Genomic DNA, 19,412 nt, shown 5'->3' with positions numbered 1-19,412 from the left:
CAATAATATACTGTTATATTTCTGAATGTGGGGTTTCCAGTTAGTTCATTCAAATGTGTGAATGTGTGGATGTAATAGGTGTAGATGTTGTTGTAAAATGGTCCATTATCTTCCTATAGGAGTATGCTTTGGCCCACACTGAGATGCCCACCACACTGGAAGGGGCTGAAGCTGCTATTAAGAAACAAGAAGACTTCATGACCACTATGGACGCCAACGAGGACAAGATCAATAGTGTTGTAGAGGCTGGACGGAGACTGACTAGTGATGGAAACATCAACGCCGAACGCATCCAAGAGAGAGCAGCATCAATCGATGATCGGTAACCCCAACTCAAATTCTCAAAACTTTTTTTTGTTCAACAGCTATGGGTCACTTATGCTGGGTACGGGTTACACACATATTTGACGACAGAGTTTTGGAAATCAATAACAAATGTCCAAAATTAAATCAAGCACAATCTTCGGGTCTCATCCAGAGATGCTTTTTAAACAATGTAGGCGTTCACATTCATTACTTTTACATTTGTATTCAATGAAATTCTAGTCTTGTAATGAAAAAAAAAATGTTATTGCTTTCAGATAAAAGATTTTTAAGATCATGAGACACATTACAGTCAAGTGGCACTAAGCTTGTGAACGGGTGTGTGTATAGATAATGATTATTATGAGGAATGACCAAAAATCAGATCATAAGGAATCAAAGTTTTGTTTGATGTTTAACCTGCAGACACAAGAAGAATCGTGAGGCGGCTGTGGAGCTGCTCATGAGACTGAAGGACAACAGAGATCTGCAGAAGTTCCTGCAGGACTGTCAGGAGGTGAGCTGACACTGAACATCTAAACATCTCATCTAAATCTCATTGAATGGCTTCTTTTAAAAACAAAGTCTTGATCTTGTCTGTTTATAATATGAATTTCATTTGATGTGCGTTCAGCTCACCCTGTGGATCAATGAGAAGATGTTGACGGCACAGGACATGTCGTACGATGAAGCTCGTAACCTGCACAGCAAATGGCTGAAACATCAAGCGTTCATGGCAGAACTTCAGTCCAACAAAGAATGGCTGGATAAAATCGAGAAGGTCAGTGTCCGTCCTGTCAGCACAGCGGCCCCTGCTGTTCAAAACATGTATAACGATTCATTTAACATCTCCACCGGCTTGAATCGTCACATTTTATAATTGATTTTCAACCGGGTCATGGTGAAGCGTTACACCCCACAAAACCTGTTCCGCATTTATTTGACTAACCAACTGTCTATGTCTTGTGTTCCAAAATATAAATAAAATAATAATAATAAATAAAATAAATAAATCTTGTTGTTCATTCGCTTCATTGCTTACTCCAGCTTTAATCATCCTAGTAGCATGGACTTGTAAACTAACGGTATTGTTTAACGTGTTGGCAAAATGTTGCTCTCCTATTTGTAATTGTAAAAGCTTCTGCCAAATGAATAAATGTATGTATGCCTAGTCACCGTGTGCGATGAGGTCATGATGATGTAAACCCGTCGTTCTTCATCTGTGTACAGGATGGAAAGCAGCTGGTGTCTGAGAAGCCCGAGACCGACTCTGTAGTGAAGGAGAAGTTATCGGGACTGCAGAAGATGTGGACCGAGCTGGAATCCACCACACAGACTAAAGCTCAGTGTCTGTTTGACGCCAACAAAGCCGAGCTGTTCACGCAGAGCTGCGCAGATCTGGACAAATGGCTGCAGGGCCTGGAGGGACAAATCCAATCCGACGACTACGGCAAAGATCTGACCAGCGTCAGCATCCTTCTGAAGAAGCAACAGGTCCGATCACAATAGATCTGTTTCATATAAGATCTGATGTCTAGATGAGCATGAAGTGAGTGTTTTGTCCTGCGGTTTGTCCAGATTTTGGAGAATCAGGTGGAGGTGCGTCAGAGGGAGGTGGATGAACTACAGTCTCAAGCTCACGTGCTTAGACAGGAGGGAAAAGACACGGATGAGGTGGACGGACGCCGGGAAGTGGTGGAGCAGAAGTTCCAGGAGCTGTTGGAGCCGCTGATAAAGAGGAAGAAGTTCCTCATGGCCTCTCGCGAGATCCATCAGTTCAACCGCGACGTCGAGGACGAGATCGTGAGTTTAACACACCAGTTGCACCCATTTCTCTGTTTCAAGTTGGTCCCGTTAGAGACTTAATCTACTTTTCGGCTCTGTCTCGACAGCTCTGGGTTGAGGAGAGGATGCCTCTGGCTACATCAACTGACCATGGCAACAACTTGCAGACCGTTCAGCTACTTATCAAGAAGAACCAGGTAACGGCGACCTTTCTTTCAAATGTCGTTCTCTTCGCGTCCAAATGTTTCATGACGTCCGTTCAAACCTCTCCGCCATCCATCCACAGACACTTCAGAAGGAGATCCAGGGTCACCAGCGGCGCTGTGATGACATCTTCGAGCGCAGCCAGAGCACCCTGGAAGCCGACAGTCCGAACGTGGAGGGGATCCGAGCACGTCTGGCCGATCTGCAGCAGCTCTGGAGTCTGATCATGCAGGAGACGGAGAAGCGACACAGCCGTCTGGAGGAGGCACACAAAGCCCAGCAGTATTACTTTGACGCGGCTGAAGCTGAAGCCTGGATGAGCGAACAGGAACTTTACATGATGTCTGAGGAGAAGGCCAAGGTACTTAAAAAACTTAAACCAGTAAGAAGAACTGACCTCTATAGACATTTACAATGATGAACTTAACTTCAGTGTAGAAATCTGATTTATGACATCATGGCGTCTGCGATCAGTGGGTCTGTGTTCGAACTAGCCCCCTAACTAACCTGCACTATTTGAGGGGACATCCATCTTTAGTGGTGTCCGTATTCATAGTAGACATTATTGAGTGCACTTATTCAATCCCATGATGCATCATAATAACGAGTGTACAACCGATATACACTCACGGCTAGCTGCTAGTCATCTATCGTGATGCTCGCAGGTATAGCGGGCGATTTCGGACACAGGGGGTCCTCAGATTATTTCCACAATAAAAACGTACTATAGTAGTACAAAATGTACATTTTATATATATTTGAATTGTTTATTGTTCAGTGAAATTGTTTACTTTCACATACTTTTTATTTGGCACCTTATTTAAATTTTACCTTAAAGGAGTGGTTCACTTTCTAAATAAATTTTCATGATAATTTCCTCACCCTCATGTCATCCAAGATGTTGATGTATTTATTTTCTTGAGTGTAAAAGAAATGAAGGTTTTTGATAAGAAAACATTCCAGGATATTTCTGCATATAGTGGACTTCAATGGACTTTCAGTGCAGCTTCAAAGGACTTTAAACAATACCAGACCATGAAAAAGGGTCTTATCTAGTGAAACGATCCGTCCTTTTCTGAAAAAAAGTTAAAAAAAAATGTATATGCTTTATAAATGCTCGCCTTCATGACTTCATGTAATATGTAATTACGTTGAAAACTTGCACGTTCAACTTATAAACACTGACTCTGTGCTTCCGCCTGCGTCAAGCATGAACTTTTCAACATAATTACGTATTTTGTGAAGTCATGAACTTGCATCGCAGAACATAGCCAATCGTTTCACTAGATAAGATCTTTATTCATGGTCTGGTATGATTTACAGTCCTTTGAAGCTGCACTGAAACTGTCATTTTGACCTTCAAGTGTTTGGAGTCAAGTGTTGAGGGGGAGTGAATGATCATGAACGTTAATTGTTAAAGTGAACTACTCCTTTAAGGTTTGAACTTATTGAATGTCCATTGCATGTTCAATGCTTTGGCAATATCGTAAAAACATGCAATCATGCCAATAAAATATCTTGTTATTGAAGTACTATAGTTAACTTTATTGATACTAACCTTATTGATATTTTGCCATAATATGTGGATAGCGTCAGGCTCATGTGTTTGTACAGATGGTATATGTGACCTCATGTTGTGTGTTTTTTTTCAGGATGAGCAGAGTTCAGTGGCCATGTTGAAGAAACATCAGATCTTGGAGCAGGCGGTGGAGGATTACGCAGAGACTGTACATCAGCTGTCCAAGACCAGCCGAGGACTGGTGGCCGCCAACCATCCCGAGAGGTGAAGAACCCTGAACAATATGAATTTAATTTGGCAGTCCGTAACTATTTACTTCAGTTTCCATTTACTGGAGTTAACACTACAGAATACTATTATATACTACATTACATATAATATACTGGAGCATTATTTCCTATGTGGGACAGTACATGTGTTAAAACAAGCTGGGTTTACATGCGTTTGTGTCTGTGGGCAGCGAGAGGATCGGCATGCGTCAGTCACAGGTGGATAAGCTGTACGCCGGACTGAAGGACCTGTCAGAAGAGAGGAGAGGTAAACTGGAGGAGAGATTCCGTCTCTTCCAGCTGAACCGGGAGGTGGATGACCTGGAGCAGTGGATAGCCGAGAGAGAAGTCGTGGCCGGATCTCACGAACTGGGCCAAGATTATGAACATGTTACTGTGAGTAGAAAACACTGAATAAAATTCATATTTAAATTAACCAGACTGAGCTGAACTGATTTATGGAGGCAACGCTCAATTCTCGCTCAAAGTAAGATTAATTGAATGCGCTCAAGCTGGAATTAAATAATTGACAAACTGTAAAGCCGTCAACCAGAAAACCTTATTCAGTCTGAGTATGTTCATTTACATTAAGTCATTTATCAGACGCTTTTATCCAAAGCGAAATACAAGTTGGGTAAACATTAGGACAACAAAAAGCGTAAGAGCAATAAAAACATTTTATTTTATTTAGTTCATTTATTTTTATTTTATATATATATAGATAGAGTAGAAAAGACACAGAAATCAGAAATGATCAGTCAGGTTCATACTCAAGTGTACTTCAATATTTACTATAGTAAGCTGTAGTTAAAATAGTAAAACTAAAAATGTCAACTAAATATTGTAGCATACTAAAGTTTTTACTACATTTAATTAATTAACTATATTTAATATTGTAGAATAATTCATTATGCTTAAAAATGTGCAAAATATTATAATATACTATAATTAACAACACTTTACTGTAGTAAATACTATACTGTTATTTCATGTGAGAGGTGGTTGTGTGGGTAAAATTTGTTTACATTTTAATTTGGTGAAATTTTGAGTACACTACAGTATTTACCGCAGTTTGTCGATTCACTATGGTTAATACTACACAACACTGTTGTTTATGTTGTTTAAAAAGTATTATACCACGGTCTGTTTGAATACTGTATTCTGATTGGCTGGAAGGTGTGCATTAAAAGCCTTTAACGCACGAGTAGCTCCATTCAGTTTGAATACATTTAAAATTAACTGACAAAATAACCGTCATATTAACCTGTTTGATCTAAAATGACACAGTAAACATCAATAAAAGCTTTACTTAGCAAATAACCATGGTATAAGCGGGATAATCCACGGCTAGCTGTACATTGTAGGATTTTAATGCACTTTGTAGAGGCGTCAGATGGTTCTTAGCCTCCACGTCGTGCCTTAAAAATCCTATAATACACGGCTAGCCGTGGATTATCACTTACTTAATTACTATAACACACTATAATTTACTACAGTTTACTATAGGTAGTCATGTTTAGTATTTTTCTCAGGTGTGTTGACTGCAGGAGATATCTAAGTGTAGCATCGTAACGTCAGAATAATCTTTAAAAAGGGTTTGGTTTTGTTGTTTTCTTTTAGATGTTGCAGGAACGTTTCCGCGAATTTGCCCGAGACACTGGAAACATCGGTCAGGAGCGCGTGGACGGTGTGAACCGCATGGCCGATGAACTCATCAACGCCGGTCACACAGACGCAGCGACGGTGGCCGAGTGGAAAGACGGTTTGAACGAGGCCTGGGCCGACCTGCTCGAGCTCATCGACACACGTACGCAGATCCTGGCCGCTTCCTACGAGCTGCACAAATTCTACCACGACGCCAAGGAGATTCTGGGCCGCATCCTGGACAAACACAAGAAACTTCCGGAAGAGCTGGGACGTGACCAGAACACGGTGGAGACCCTGCAGAGGATGCACACCACCTTTGAGCACGACATTCAAGCGCTGGGGACGCAGGTGAGCTGATGAGAGTTCCTCTGTGTTTGTTGTGGTTATGATATGACGAGTGCTGCTCACCGTCACCCCCTGCTGTCATCCTCAGGTAAGACAACTACAGGAAGACGCCGTGCGTCTGCAGTCGGCGTACGCCGGAGACAAAGCCGACGACATCCAGAGGAGAGAGGGAGAGGTGCTGGAGGCATGGCGCAGTCTTCTGGAGGCCTGCGAGGGCCGGAGGGCGCGACTGCTCGACACCGGAGACAAATTCCGCTTCTTCAGCATGGTGCGTGACCTCATGCTTTGGATGGAGGACGTCATCCGTCTCATCGAGACTCAGGAGAAGCCCAGGTGTGTGTGGCCGACCTTTATATGAAATGAAAGTACTAGATTTTCAGATCGGAGGTTCATCTGTCTTGATTGGTTTCAGGGACGTGTCCTCTGTGGAGCTCCTCATGAACAACCATCAGGGCATCAAGGCTGAAATCGATGCCCGAAACGACAGCTTCACCGCATGCATCGAGCTGGGAAAATCTCTCCTGGCACGCAAACACTACGCTTCAGAGGAGGTGAGTGTGGGTCTCTCATCAGTATTATCGGACAATAACATCATCTGACAAATGTGTCTCGCTTCACAGATTAAAGAGAAGTTGCTTCAGTTGACGGACAAGAGGAAAGATATGATTGACAAGTGGGAGGACAGATGGGAGTGGCTGAGACTGAGTAAGTGCAGCGTTTCCATGACAACACATCTGAGGATTCTATTGAAGCATCGTTGGGTTGTCGTACGGTGTTTTGTTGTTTTATTGATTGCATGCTGTAAGCTCGTGACGGAGAAACTAAAACGTGCTGAAAAACATCCCTTGTGCACTGGTAATGATGTGGCTGGTAATGACTCCGATCTATTTATGTCTGACTTTCTAACGGGAAGTTTAAAAAAGGATGTGGGCAGCTGTAACTTGTGTTTGACACTGACTTCCCTTTCACCTTGCGTGTGTGTGTAGTTTTGGAAGTGCACCAGTTTTCACGGGACGCGGGAGTGGCAGAAGCGTGGCTGCTGGGGCAGGAGCCGTATCTGTCCAGCAGAGAGTTGGGACAGAGCGTGGACGAGGTGGAGAAACTCATCAAACGACACGAAGCCTTTGAGAAATCGGCTGCAACTTGGGAGGAGCGTTTTTCGGCGCTGGAACGACTGACTACGGTGAGAACGAGAGAGGGACGTGTGTGATAATCCTGTCATTGTTCTGTTTTACAATATAACGACATAATCAGGGTTTTCCGGCTGGATGAGGCGGAGAAGGTGCCATCCTGATCTTGTTCACGTATGCCTACCGTACCTTTAAGCGGCTAAACCAAAGTGACTTGGACATTAAAAGTAAAAAATTAGATGAAAATTACAATTATTGGAGTGGTGGCTGCCAACAATCTTGAGAGGTGAAGAACACTGAACAATATGAATTTAATTCGCAGTCCGTAACTATTCACCCTACAGTGTTCAATTACTAGAGTTAACACTACAGAATACTATAGTATAAAAGTTGAGTAAAATCGGGTTTTGCACTGCCACACATAGAGGAAGGTTGAGTTTATGATACAGAAGTGTGTGGAGAGAACCAGAAGCTGTAGTGACTCACCGTGAGATCTCTTGTGAATGAACCTCTCACTTCTTTCTCACGCAGTTGGAGTTATTGGAAGTGAGAAGACTGCAAGAGGAAGAAGAGAGAAGAAGGAAGCCACCCACACCAGATCCTGCACAGGACACAGACGCACAACAGCGGTGAGACACACACACACACATGAAAACTTTGATTGCTTTAAATGAAGGCTGACTGCTTATGAAGAGTCAGAGTCTGATAACAGAACGATCTCTATTGTGTTATGACCCGTGTGTGTTGTGTGTTTCCAGAGACGGAGAGCAGATCGCTCAGAACGGACTTCCGTCAGACCAGGACTCCCCTCGGGTTAGTTACCGCTCCTGTACTTACCCACAATACACTAGCGGTCAACAGACCCCACGAACAAGTGGTCAGGGACACTGACATTACCCATAATGCTCTCTGATGATGCTCATCCCAGGACAGAGAGCAGCTGATGCGTTATGTTCACAGGTCACCGGTGTATTAACGGAGGATCATTGTGTCTTAATAACTGAAGTGTGATGTTGTGCCTCAAAGAGAGCAAGATGTTGAAAGAATATTCTGGGTTCAGAGCTCTGGAGATCCAAATCATTTAGTCTGTAAAAACAGAAAAGAATCACATTTTCAGTAATACACAGCAGACGTCTTCGTGAAGCTCATATTAATGCACTTATTTAAACTCTTATGTGTAGAAATGTACCGATAGTTTAAGTCAGAAGGGTTTTGGATGCTTCGCCCCAAACAGCTTTTTCCTTAAGAAACGAGTCAAAGATATTTCCTCCGATATTGTTCAGAGAGCTCGATTTGAACCTTGAAGATTCCTTCCACATCCTGAGATTCATTACATTGTTTCAAGTGGTGCAAACTATCTGCCATTTTTTCGATAGTATTGGTTTGTTTCAGATTGTTTTCTTTTGTGTTGTGAAAGTGAAACGCGTTGTTGTGTTTAGAGACATTCGTTTAACTCGTGTTTGAGGTTTCAGTTGTAAGTCTGTGATCAGTGTGGATGCACAACCTTCACTAACAATAAATGAACCCATCGACAGTTTCCATGTTGAATCTGTGCAGTTTATGTTATGTCTTTTTTTGCTTCTGTTTTGAGTGTTTATTTGTTGCTCACGTCTAAATGTTTTATTTATCAGGAGAAGAAGATCGTAAGAATATGTGGTTATTATATAAATGACTTGAGTGTTCAGACAATGAAAATAATGAAGTATAAGTGGTCTAAAGGTTTTTTGAGTTCCCCTTTAAACTGGATTTGGTGGACCTGGAGGCCGTAGTCGTGATTGACTCGGGCCGTCAGAGCGCTGTTGTGGTACAGTAACACTTCTGGAGTGAATTCTGTGTGAAAGCATGACGTTCCTTCACATCAGCTCAAGACAAATGAGTAAATCAATGAACTGACATGATGCCGTAGCTGTAGTTTCATCTTCCATCTCGCATGGTTTATTTTACTCTTTAAGTCAACATGAAACTTTATTCTCAAATCGTTTCGCTTCCATAACTTCACATTTATTTGATTTGAACACAATATTTAACAGAGTAAGAAGAAAGGGAGGGCCTTGATTTTCATCTTAGGATTGTAAGAAGCAGATTTGGAGAGAAGTGAGTTTGATAAAACAACTTAAACAATCTAAACAGCTCTTGTTTTCACACATTATTAGATCAGAAAGACAAACATTTGGTTTTGATTTCATGTTGACTTTTTTTCTATTGATTATTATTCCATCTGCTTTATAATGAGATTCTCATCTGTAGTTTAGAGTTTCACCAGCCCTGAATCAGCGTCATCATTTACCTCCTAATGATTTCTGAAACGTCTCTTTCAGAACGGATCGTGTGTTTTTATTACTGCGTGATGTTTTCATGACTTGTGTGTGGTGTGTTACTCTTATTTTGAGCTGATGATTTGATGTTGGAGTAACACGAGGTCGTGTGTTCACAGGATGGGGTGGATGGTGAGATGAACGGGGTGCCTGAGAAAAGCTCAAAGGAGGGGAGCCCCGTCCCGTCTCCCACCGCAGAAAGACGAGCCAAAGGCAGCCAGTCGTCCACGCTGCCGGCTAAAGGCCAGGACTCCCCGACGGCTCAGCTCGAGGGATTCTTACATCGCAAACATGAGTGGGAGGGTCACAACAAGAAAGCGTCCAATAGGTAAACATCACCTCTCTGTCTGAACTTAATAACATAACGCTGCATTGGAAATGATCAGTCTTGTAATGTTTGGAGAGCACACATGTTATGACTGAATGTCTCTCATCGCAGGTCTTGGCATAACGTGTACTGTGTCATCAATAATCACGAGATGGGCTTCTACAAAGATAATAAGACGGCGGGTCAGGGCATCCCGTATCACAATGAGATCCCCATCGGTCTGAAAGAGGCCGTCTGTGAGGTCGCCGTCGACTACAAGAAGAAGAAGCATGTTTTTAAACTCAGGTGAGTCTTACAGATGCACATAAATCATGAGTGTCTTCCTCTGGTGTGTTCTGTCATTAAAGCGTTTCTTTCTCTTTACAGACTTACTGATGGAAACGAGTATCTCTTCCAAGCCAAAGATGATGTAAGTCTTACAATTATTTTAAAATGATGACATGCTTGAGCTCACTTTTACCTATGAGCACACATCACCTTGTGGTGTAGCCCAGTATAGACCAAACAAGAACCACATCACAGAAGTAAAACCACATCACACCACAAAACCTCAATTCAGAACCACGTCATTAAACCCTATTCCAGAACCACATCATAGAACCGCATTACAAAACCATATCACACCACAAAAACACAATTCAGAAACACATCATAAAACCACATTCCAGAACCACATCATAGAACCGCATTACATTACCATATCACACCACAAAAACACAATTCAGAAACGCATCATAAAACCTCATTCAAGAACCACATGACACCCTTAAAACGCATTTCAAAACCACATCTCTCCACAAAACCTCAACTGAGAAACACATCATAAAACCGGATTCCAGAACCACATCATAGAACCGCATTACAAAGCCATATCACACCACAAAACCACAATTCAGAACCACATCACACAAAACCACAGATTGACATAATCACAGAAATGTATTACAGAACTCCATCACAGAACCACCCAAAAGAACAGACAGAACCACAATACAGAGCTACATCTCACAACCGCATCATGTAACAGAACAACATTATTGAAGCGCATGACATAACTGAAACACAGAGCGATTTCACAAAATCGAGAGGAGTCTGTATTGCACATGCAGATCATGTGAACATTCTATTGGTTTATGTATGTGTAGGAGAAACTTGGATTCATGTTGTAGACAAACCGAACTGAGTTCTAACTGAATTGTTGTATAAACACAAATCTATACATCCACAACATATTCTACAATTTCTACTACACTAATGCATCACGCACACAAACACACAGCAGTGAGTGTAGCTGAGATTATTCATCATGTCTCTTCTCTGATGTTTCTGATGTTTGTGATGTTTGAAGGAGGAGATGAACACATGGATTCAAGCCATTCAGAACGCCGGCAGCGCTTCTTCATCCTCCGAGAAAACCGAGATCACTCCTAGCAACCAGAGCACCCCGGCGTCCAGCCGCGCCCAAACCCTCCCGGCAACCGTCACCTTGACGACCGAGTCCAGCCCCGGCAAGCGTGAAAAAGACAAAGAGAAGGACAAAGAGAAACGCTTCAGCCTGTTCAGCAAGAAGAAGCAGTAGACGGCAGCCTGAAGGGATTCTCTCATTTCCCAATTCTTTTACAAGTTCTCTTAATTTGGTTTCTCTCTCCGTTGTCATTTTGTTTGTGTCTGCCCACCTCCAGTGATATCCCAGCATGCAATGCTCATGACGATGCTACACTCCGTGCCTAGACACCCCACTAATTGGGTTCCAAAGTTGTACAAAAATGGAAAGATGGATGTGCTCAAAATAAGAAGTGATTTCTAGCAAGAGCGCGCTGTGGTTTGGGAACTGATTCCCGATTCGAATCCCAATTGTTTCAAAGACCAGATGTGTTTTTTACGCTCTTACGTTGTCGTTGATTTAGAAATCCACCGTACGATTCCTGAATATCGCTATCTCTCGGTTTTTGTAATTGCGTGTCATTGAGGGCTCCGGATATTTAAAACATTTTCCTCAATTTTGTGAGGCTGTCTTGGAGAGGCGACGAATCTCTCTTTGTTGTTAGGGAACAAGACAGTGTGATGCTTCGAAACGATTCCATTTCCCGCATCCGCCCGCAGGTGTCGGGAACGATAAAATTCCACATCGCAGAATTCCATTTACAAGTAGCTATGCCAAGTTTTGTCCAAATTTGCCTTTTAACGATTATAAGCTATTGAAATAAGATACTCGCTAACATGAACGTAGACTAACGTGTGCTTGAGGGTCTTGTATGATTTGATCAAATGAAGGTGGGTCGTACCGTACGCTTTAATGAGCTGTAAGAATGTTTGCTATATACAGAAGACTAGTAACCTGAATCATTTTAAATCACGTTTTTCCTCCTTTGTTTGTTTGCTTTTGTCATTTCTCTTGGGTTTTATCATAATATATGTTTAAAAATAATTCTAGTACAGAGTATAAAAATTAGATGTATTATAAACACTTAAGGCATCAATGTTAAGTGAACAGTGGAACATTTACTGGTAAAAAGGTAAAGTTACACCGACAAAAAAATGTGTAAAAAGAACAAAAAAATGAATACGGTTACTTGCTCGTGGGCTTTAGCACTGAACATGATCTTTCCTCTTTCTTTTCTGGTTTGGCTTCATCTTGCTGTCCTGCTCTTTGATACATAGTGCGCATCCCTCCGTCACTGTATCTATTGTAATGAAACCTTTCATCTACTGCACAATCAAAAGCAACATATTAGGAATGAAATACTTTGCGATGTCGGGCGTCCTGAGCGCGTATAGAGACCTCCGGCCCGACGCTCAAATGTATGAAACTGCACCTGTAGACTTTGACCCCCGCTCCCCCCGCCCTGTTAAATATGTGCGATGTCATTAAATGCTTTTAAACATTACATCGTCTCCTGACTCGTCTGTTGAATTGCTATCTTGTGATCCTTTATTTAGAACAGATGCCAAAGGGACACGCTGGCATGAACATCAGCAACAAAACAAATGTAAAATGTTTTTCTTAATTGATGTTTTACAGGGTGGATGTTTTTGTGGGTCAGCTGTGGGGGGTTTGTGGTAAGACAACTAATAAGTTAAGAAGCAGGTTCTCTCTCATCGACACACATCACACACCATCTGGTGCCTCCATATGTCTGAGATTAGATTGTGAGGTCTGGCCCTTCTGGTTCAGTGAAGGACACGTCACCACACACCAGATCCTGTAAACTAGAACAAAGTCAAAAAAAACATCCTCGGAAATAATGATTCATATTGTCAAATACACCAGCTGTTTTGCTTCCCTAACATATATAAAGATATAAAATCAGACTGAATCTGATATCCAGTGTGAGTAGATAATGGTAATAGCAAGGTATGAATCTTTTTATCAACTTTTTACCAAAGTGATTGTGAAAATGTCATGAAGTCAAAACTTTATAAATGTATAAAGTCAGTTTGCCTCACGCAGATCTCATCCGTTCACTTTTAACATTTACAATTTGTGTAGTTGCACTATACTTTGATTTATTCTGAACAATATATCTATTGTGTTTGTTCATTTTTAGGCACTTTTTGAGGTCACTGATGCCTAAATCAACGTGTTATATTTACTTAAAAAGTTGGATTTTCACGGTTCACATTTTAATAATTTAAATCAATAAATAAGCTATTTCCATAAGGGATAATTGAAGTCTAGGTGTAACTAGTAAGTCTTCTAGAAATCACTGTGTTTGTATGATTAAATGAGGCAAAGTGGGCTTTTAAAAGGGTGGATTTACTCAAGCTCACACTAAACCAAGACTCTGATATCTGATATCAATCTTTTCTTGTGGTCATTTCATTTTTGTGTCCATATTAAATGTAGAGGAATACAAAATTAGACCATAACTGTTAGTGAGGTTAGTGAGGTTCAAACAGGACAGATTTCACCCTTACCGTGATTTCTCTACAGTTAAAACCAAAAATAAACATGGTTACTGTAGGAAAACCATGATTTTGCCCGAAGTAATCAATGCAAAAAAAACAAACATGGTTACTTCACTTGTACCACAGAAACACTATGGTTAATTTTCGTAAACATCTGTTAATCAAAATTTAGTTATTCACATATTCTTATGTTGTGACAACCTGTTTAAGTTTTGTAAAATTTGGGAATTTTATTAAAGAAAATACAGTTTTTTTAGATGGAATCCAAAATCTTTGAAGCTTCAAAACTGCTCAGAATGCAGAGATAGAACAAAGGTGACGAAATGTGTTCATATAGGTACATAACAACAAACTTAAAGTCTTACAAAATACATAATAATTTACACATTCAATTGATAAATATTTTGGCAGGGTTGAATATTCAGTATTAGATCATGGACAGCCAGGGATTTCACACTAAAATTAGTAATTTTAAAGTAAACTATGCTAAACTAAAATATTGTTACGTATTTATTGTGATGCATGAATGATGCAAGCTGAGATACTGGCATCTAAATCTTAAATCTTAGTTAAATAACGATTTAAGTAATATGCTGTAAGCATATGCGTCACGTGCATCAGTGCCGTGGGATTTCCTTCCGCCGGGGAATGCTGGGATACCCTCCCCGTGTCCTCCCTATGACCGTGGACATGTCCACTCACTCGTGAAATACGGTCTCCCCTTATCTGAAGTCTTCCATCTATACGGACTATTAGCCGACGTGTGCAAAGGTGCTTTAGCGATACTATATTACATCCTCCTGTAAAGGGCAATTCATTATTTAGTGGTAAAAACACTCCAGGAAATTACCAAATTGAACAACTTCGATAGGATTTTATTTAATACCTAGATTCAGTTTATGACGCAAAGTTTACATGACATAAATAATCATGTAAATGTTATTTAATTTTCCTCTCAGATGGATGTGTTCTTGGCTGAGGACCCGTATGTTCAGCACGCTGGACAGCGCAGCGCTGCGCTCATGGGACTTGTAGTTCCTCCGCCAAGCTCGTTGACGCCTCAGCGGCCATCATAAAACCCAAAGTCCCGTGAGCCTTTGCGCCCAGCCTCTTTCTCTGCTCATCGGAAACGGGCCACAAGGCGTCGTAGTAACCAAGCCGAACGGTCTACTAGAAACCAGGAATCATATTCACCAAAATATTACGTCAATAACTCGGCTGAAAGCGGCTCGAAACCTCCGCCGCTGCGCTGAATGCGCTGTGGAGAGATTAATCCACCTAAACCAGTGTCTTTGGTTCTTTCCCTCCGTTCAGAATGAGGATTTGTGGTTTTCAGACCCGGTTGTGGATGGATCATTGAACCAAATCACGCAGCGATCAGAGGAGTTTGTGTAAGGGTCAATGGGAATCGAAGAGCGGTGGTCGAAAGTTAAAGGCGTTTTTGGATAAGGTGTGAACGGTCGCGAGGCAAACGCGGCGATTTTCCTTCCGTGCATGACTGGGTTTGTCATCTTTGCTGGTTTTGGGGTTCGTCTCCTGTCTGTTTCTCGGATTTGTCTGCTTGGTGAAGACTGTTCTGTGGAAGATATGAATGTGGTGCTGAAGGTGTCCGGCTTGTAGATTAATGGATGAAGATGTAGGTGCATTTCTATCCATATCAAAGCAGTTAGTTTGGTGCAGATATAACATACTCTTTAAAGACAGTCGCTTTCTAAACCTCATGTCTTGTAGGTGCAACTAACTAAACATTTACAGACTGTATTTTATGCTGCAATAAATTTTCCTTTAGTCCGACTGCTTCATGACACCCGTTGGGTTCACCGGACATCCTTGCTTGTGCAGGTGACCCAGCAGTGAGCCTTTTGTATATTTTCCGTTATGCTCCCCGTGTTCTGCATGCATGAACTTCGAGTTGTTGAATGGTGGCAGTGCCGTAGGGTTGGCGTTGCCTAGTGGTTAAACATCTGAGCCGGTGACTGAAAGCTTGAAGGTCTCGACCCTAAAAGCGGAGATCTATCACCGCCGTGTCCTTGACCCCATAGGGACCGTCCTCCCAGAAAGTGTGGTGTTAGTCAGCTAAATGAATTGGGAACTCATAGCCCATTAGAAAGCCCTGAGAGCATGGCAGATAAGACGGCCCCTCGCTGCCAGCTGAGATTAGAATGGATTCATGGATACAGGGGCCACCAGTGCAGGAATAACCTCTACTACACCGCCGGGAAGGAGATCGTCTACTTCGTGGCTGGAGTCGGGGTGGTTTACAACACCCGTGAGCACACGCAGAAGTTTTATTTGGGACACAACGATGACATCATCAGGTGAGATGTTCTTCACAAACACAACAATGTACTGTACAGTGTGGAGATGGTGGTCTAGTGGGTTAAACCACTGAACTGGTAATCAAAAGGTTGCTGGTTCGATCCCAGCATCAACCACCAGTGTGTCCTTGAGCAAGACACTTTACTCCATGTTGCTCCAGGGGGATTGTCCCTGTAATAAGTGCACTGTAAGTCGCTTTGGATAAAAGCGTCTGCCAATTGACTAAATGTAAAATGTAAATGTAAATGTGTTTGTTCTGCGGTATTGTTGTAGGGTATATCGTCCATTTTAAAAATCATTTGTCCGATTCACACCAAAACACCTGATGCTATCTGGACGCTTTCATCCGTGGGCTTATCAGACTGTCGATTCTCTGACGGATCGATGCTTCTGAGCTTTAGACAGACAGACGTGGTGTCCAGGGCCTTTTATATGGTTACAAACACCAATTATTGAAGACAACAAAATGTTGGAAACATTTGAGCGGAGGGAGATTACAATGGATTTGACTGTAAAATCACTTCATTTCAGCCGTGCTTTCACCAGCAAAAGCCTTTTCACGTGAAGCACAACAAAGCTTTTTTTTCCAAACTGGCCACCAGGTGTGTCCAGAGACTCCCAACAGAGGATGCTTGTGCTTCTATTGTTTCAATTGTTCGATTCTTTGCTTTGCCAAGAAAGTGGTTTGATGCACAAAGTTGTTTTTATTGTTTCCGAAAATATGATTGATTAAAACCCATGAAAATGCAGATCCTGTTGTGAAAAATCTCATAGACTTCTGTTGAAGTAGAGACGCGAGAATATCACAGACACATTGAGCAATTTCAAAGACGGATGATAGTTTGTCCTATCCTGATTTTTGTGAAAGTGTGTACGCTTGTAATAGAAGGACACTTGTAGAAGTGTGGCAGTGTTTACAGTTTCTCCTTACAAACATTTGGTCTGTAGACTGTTTTGGAGACAGCGAGCCAAACAGATTTAACAAAGTTTGATCCTGTTTGACTTCTTCCAACTGTCAAATCCGAGACTTCCAGGCCGAGCAGAAAGCACAGGCTCTGTTTGCACCCCGAGGCTTGACTGCTATTCTTATCATCTGATTCTGTTCATGCCAACTATAATCTCAGACAGACCTTCAGCCAAATGTTTGCCCGGGCGGATCACGCTGATATCACTGCTCTGTTTGTGTATAATGAACTCTAATTGGCTGTTTGAGAAACTGGAGTGTAGTGCAGTGCAGGTGAAGCTGCCGCGGGATATGGAGTGAATTATGGGATGGCGGGGTGGTTTGAGGTGGACGGATTTTAACATTAGTGTTAATTGTCTGGTGTGTCCGGTCGTTTCCTTTAGCGGGATTCTGTGTAATGCGTCACCAGAGAGAGGTGGAGGACAAGAGGACTTTTCACCCACATTTAAAAATATAAGATTTTGTATTAAACAAGAATGTAGGATGAGTAAGAATGATTTGCTTTGACGTACTGTGCATTCAACTCATTACTTTTTTTAAATAGTAAGTAGCTTTGGAAAAAGCGTCTGCCAAATTCATAAATGAAATATTTACATCATTTTCTGATTTTAAAGAAATCGTTCAGCTAAAAATAATAATTCTGTCTTCATTGCTGGTTCTTTCTTGCTGGGTTTTAGTCAGTGTTGTTGCCTTCTGTCAGATATTAGAACACACACACACACACACACACACACAATGGTCATGGTCGAGAAGCAAGTATATTAAACCAGTTCATCTCACTGCCTGAGGGGAGAAATTGCTATTTAAAGTCATATTAGCAGTTGTATAGAGAAACATGCATGATGCTTTCAGCACAAGACTTCGAAATGTGCTTCTACAACACTGAAAACTAACAGAGAGATGCTGCGTCATCTTGAACTGAAGTCATATGTGATTTATTTTAGTTTTCTGTTTAATTTCATGCTTGTTTTCTTCATCTGTTAAATAAGCATTGACATTGACATTTATTCATTTCGCAGACACTCTTATCCAAAGTGACTTGCAGTTGATTTATTCGATATGTTTAGTGTTCGTGTTAATTTAATTTAGCTGAGCAATATTATATGCTTTTGTCATTTTATTATTTACCTTAATTTCTTTTTATCTTTTTAAACTTATTTTTATTTCAGTTTTAGTTTAAATAATATTTTTCTATTTAATCATTTTAAATTATATATTTATTTTTGTTAATTGCAGAGGCAACATTTGTAAATTGTTGTTTAGGTTGAAGTTTGTAGTGTAAATGTTGAGGGCTCTATTTTAGTTGATTTTAATTAACACAAGTGTTCATTTTTCAATTGTAGTTATCTGTAGTGACTACCAAATATCTTTCAAGGAAGTGTTCTCTTTACCTGGGCATTAAGAAATCACCCTAGCAACTGCAGAACAACACGTTAGCAACACCCTAGTTGAGTCTCAAAAATCTAGTTTGTTTAGTAGATTTATTTGGTATGTTTTTAAAATAAAGATTCTTTGTCAACACAGAATCCTTAAGCACAAGGCTCTTGACCATATGGTTTTTAGAGATTATCTGTAGTGGCTATTGTCATAGTAAAGCCCCAGTCAACACCAGGGCATGAAAACCCTTTTTGGTTCTGGTTATTTTAGGAGATTTGACATTTGAGGTGATAAAGACATCGATTTAAACACTCATGGTGAAGATGTTTTGCTGATGTTAAAGGTCTCGGGGCTCTTGTTTCAGTGTCGGGACAGGTGTGTGGGGTCGTTTCCATTAACCCGTGTCTTTACCCCAACACTGAGATCTGTAGGGCTCTTAACACAGCTCAGACGCTCCGTCGAATTACCATGAGCTCAAATCCCACACCGTCCCATCCGCACGTAAAAAAGAAGAGAGTGGATTCCTTTCTTTATATCTCTGCTTTGGATTTTCATGTGAGGATTTTGAGCGCTCATTATGGTTAAAAAATCCAAGTGCTTAATTCATGACAGCTCTGGTCAAAGATGCATTCATAATTGCATTATTCTAATGAACAGATTCTACTCTGTCACATCTCCAGATAAAAATAGCGCAGAAATTTTGGGGCAAGCACAAGTGGAAATTTAAATAAGCCACGTGGGAGTTTGGCTTCTTGAAGTTTTTTGCATCATAAATGAAACGTGTGTTTCCTGAAGAAAATACTAGCGGTTTCCAGATGGCAGAAGAACAGTGTCAAAGCTTCAGGTTTTATATCTGTGAAATGTAAATGATGCTCATTTGTGCAGAGAAAACAACGCTGGAGGGCTGGAGGTGGTTGTCAGGGCGTTTCTAAGTGGATACTAAAATGATCTGCGTGGTTTAAAATAGATAATATACCCCAAATTTGAAATTCTGTCAA

General features: G+C 41.2%; 2 protein-coding genes across 5 annotated transcripts in view; both read left to right on the top strand.

Annotated features, from left to right (window-relative positions):
* The window catches only part of sptbn1 (spectrin, beta, non-erythrocytic 1), a 62,040-nt gene extending 49,307 nt beyond the window's left edge, over positions 1-12,733 (top strand). For all 3 annotated transcript variants that reach the window (XM_056734230.1, XM_056734231.1, XM_056734232.1), the window contains 20 exons: positions 120-322; positions 730-820; positions 938-1,084; positions 1,534-1,797; positions 1,882-2,106; positions 2,196-2,285; positions 2,375-2,653; positions 3,945-4,075; positions 4,272-4,476; positions 5,701-6,075; positions 6,161-6,405; positions 6,485-6,623; positions 6,693-6,777; positions 7,059-7,255; positions 7,734-7,831; positions 7,961-8,015; positions 9,637-9,845; positions 9,957-10,130; positions 10,212-10,254; positions 11,194-12,733. In XM_056734230.1, coding sequence (XP_056590208.1) covers positions 120-322; positions 730-820; positions 938-1,084; positions 1,534-1,797; positions 1,882-2,106; positions 2,196-2,285; positions 2,375-2,653; positions 3,945-4,075; positions 4,272-4,476; positions 5,701-6,075; positions 6,161-6,405; positions 6,485-6,623; positions 6,693-6,777; positions 7,059-7,255; positions 7,734-7,831; positions 7,961-8,015; positions 9,637-9,845; positions 9,957-10,130; positions 10,212-10,254; positions 11,194-11,424 — 3,486 coding nt within the window. In that variant the 3' untranslated portion in view covers positions 11,425-12,733. The remainder of the gene's footprint in view (positions 1-119; positions 323-729; positions 821-937; positions 1,085-1,533; positions 1,798-1,881; positions 2,107-2,195; positions 2,286-2,374; positions 2,654-3,944; positions 4,076-4,271; positions 4,477-5,700; positions 6,076-6,160; positions 6,406-6,484; positions 6,624-6,692; positions 6,778-7,058; positions 7,256-7,733; positions 7,832-7,960; positions 8,016-9,636; positions 9,846-9,956; positions 10,131-10,211; positions 10,255-11,193) is intronic.
* A 2,176-nt stretch (positions 12,734-14,909) lies between these two features.
* eml6 (EMAP like 6) overlaps positions 14,910-19,412 on the top strand; it is a 31,804-nt gene continuing 27,301 nt past the window's right edge. For both annotated transcript variants that reach the window (XM_056735237.1, XM_056735236.1), the window contains exon 1: positions 14,910-16,072. In XM_056735237.1, coding sequence (XP_056591215.1) covers positions 15,876-16,072 — 197 coding nt within the window. In that variant the 5' untranslated portion in view covers positions 14,910-15,875. The remainder of the gene's footprint in view (positions 16,073-19,412) is intronic.

This window comes from Triplophysa dalaica, chromosome 21 (assembly GCF_015846415.1).
Source record: "Triplophysa dalaica isolate WHDGS20190420 chromosome 21, ASM1584641v1, whole genome shotgun sequence".
In the NCBI taxonomy this organism is placed as follows: domain Eukaryota; kingdom Metazoa; phylum Chordata; class Actinopteri; order Cypriniformes; family Nemacheilidae; genus Triplophysa; species Triplophysa dalaica.
This window is presented reverse-complemented; position numbering and strand designations above follow the sequence as displayed.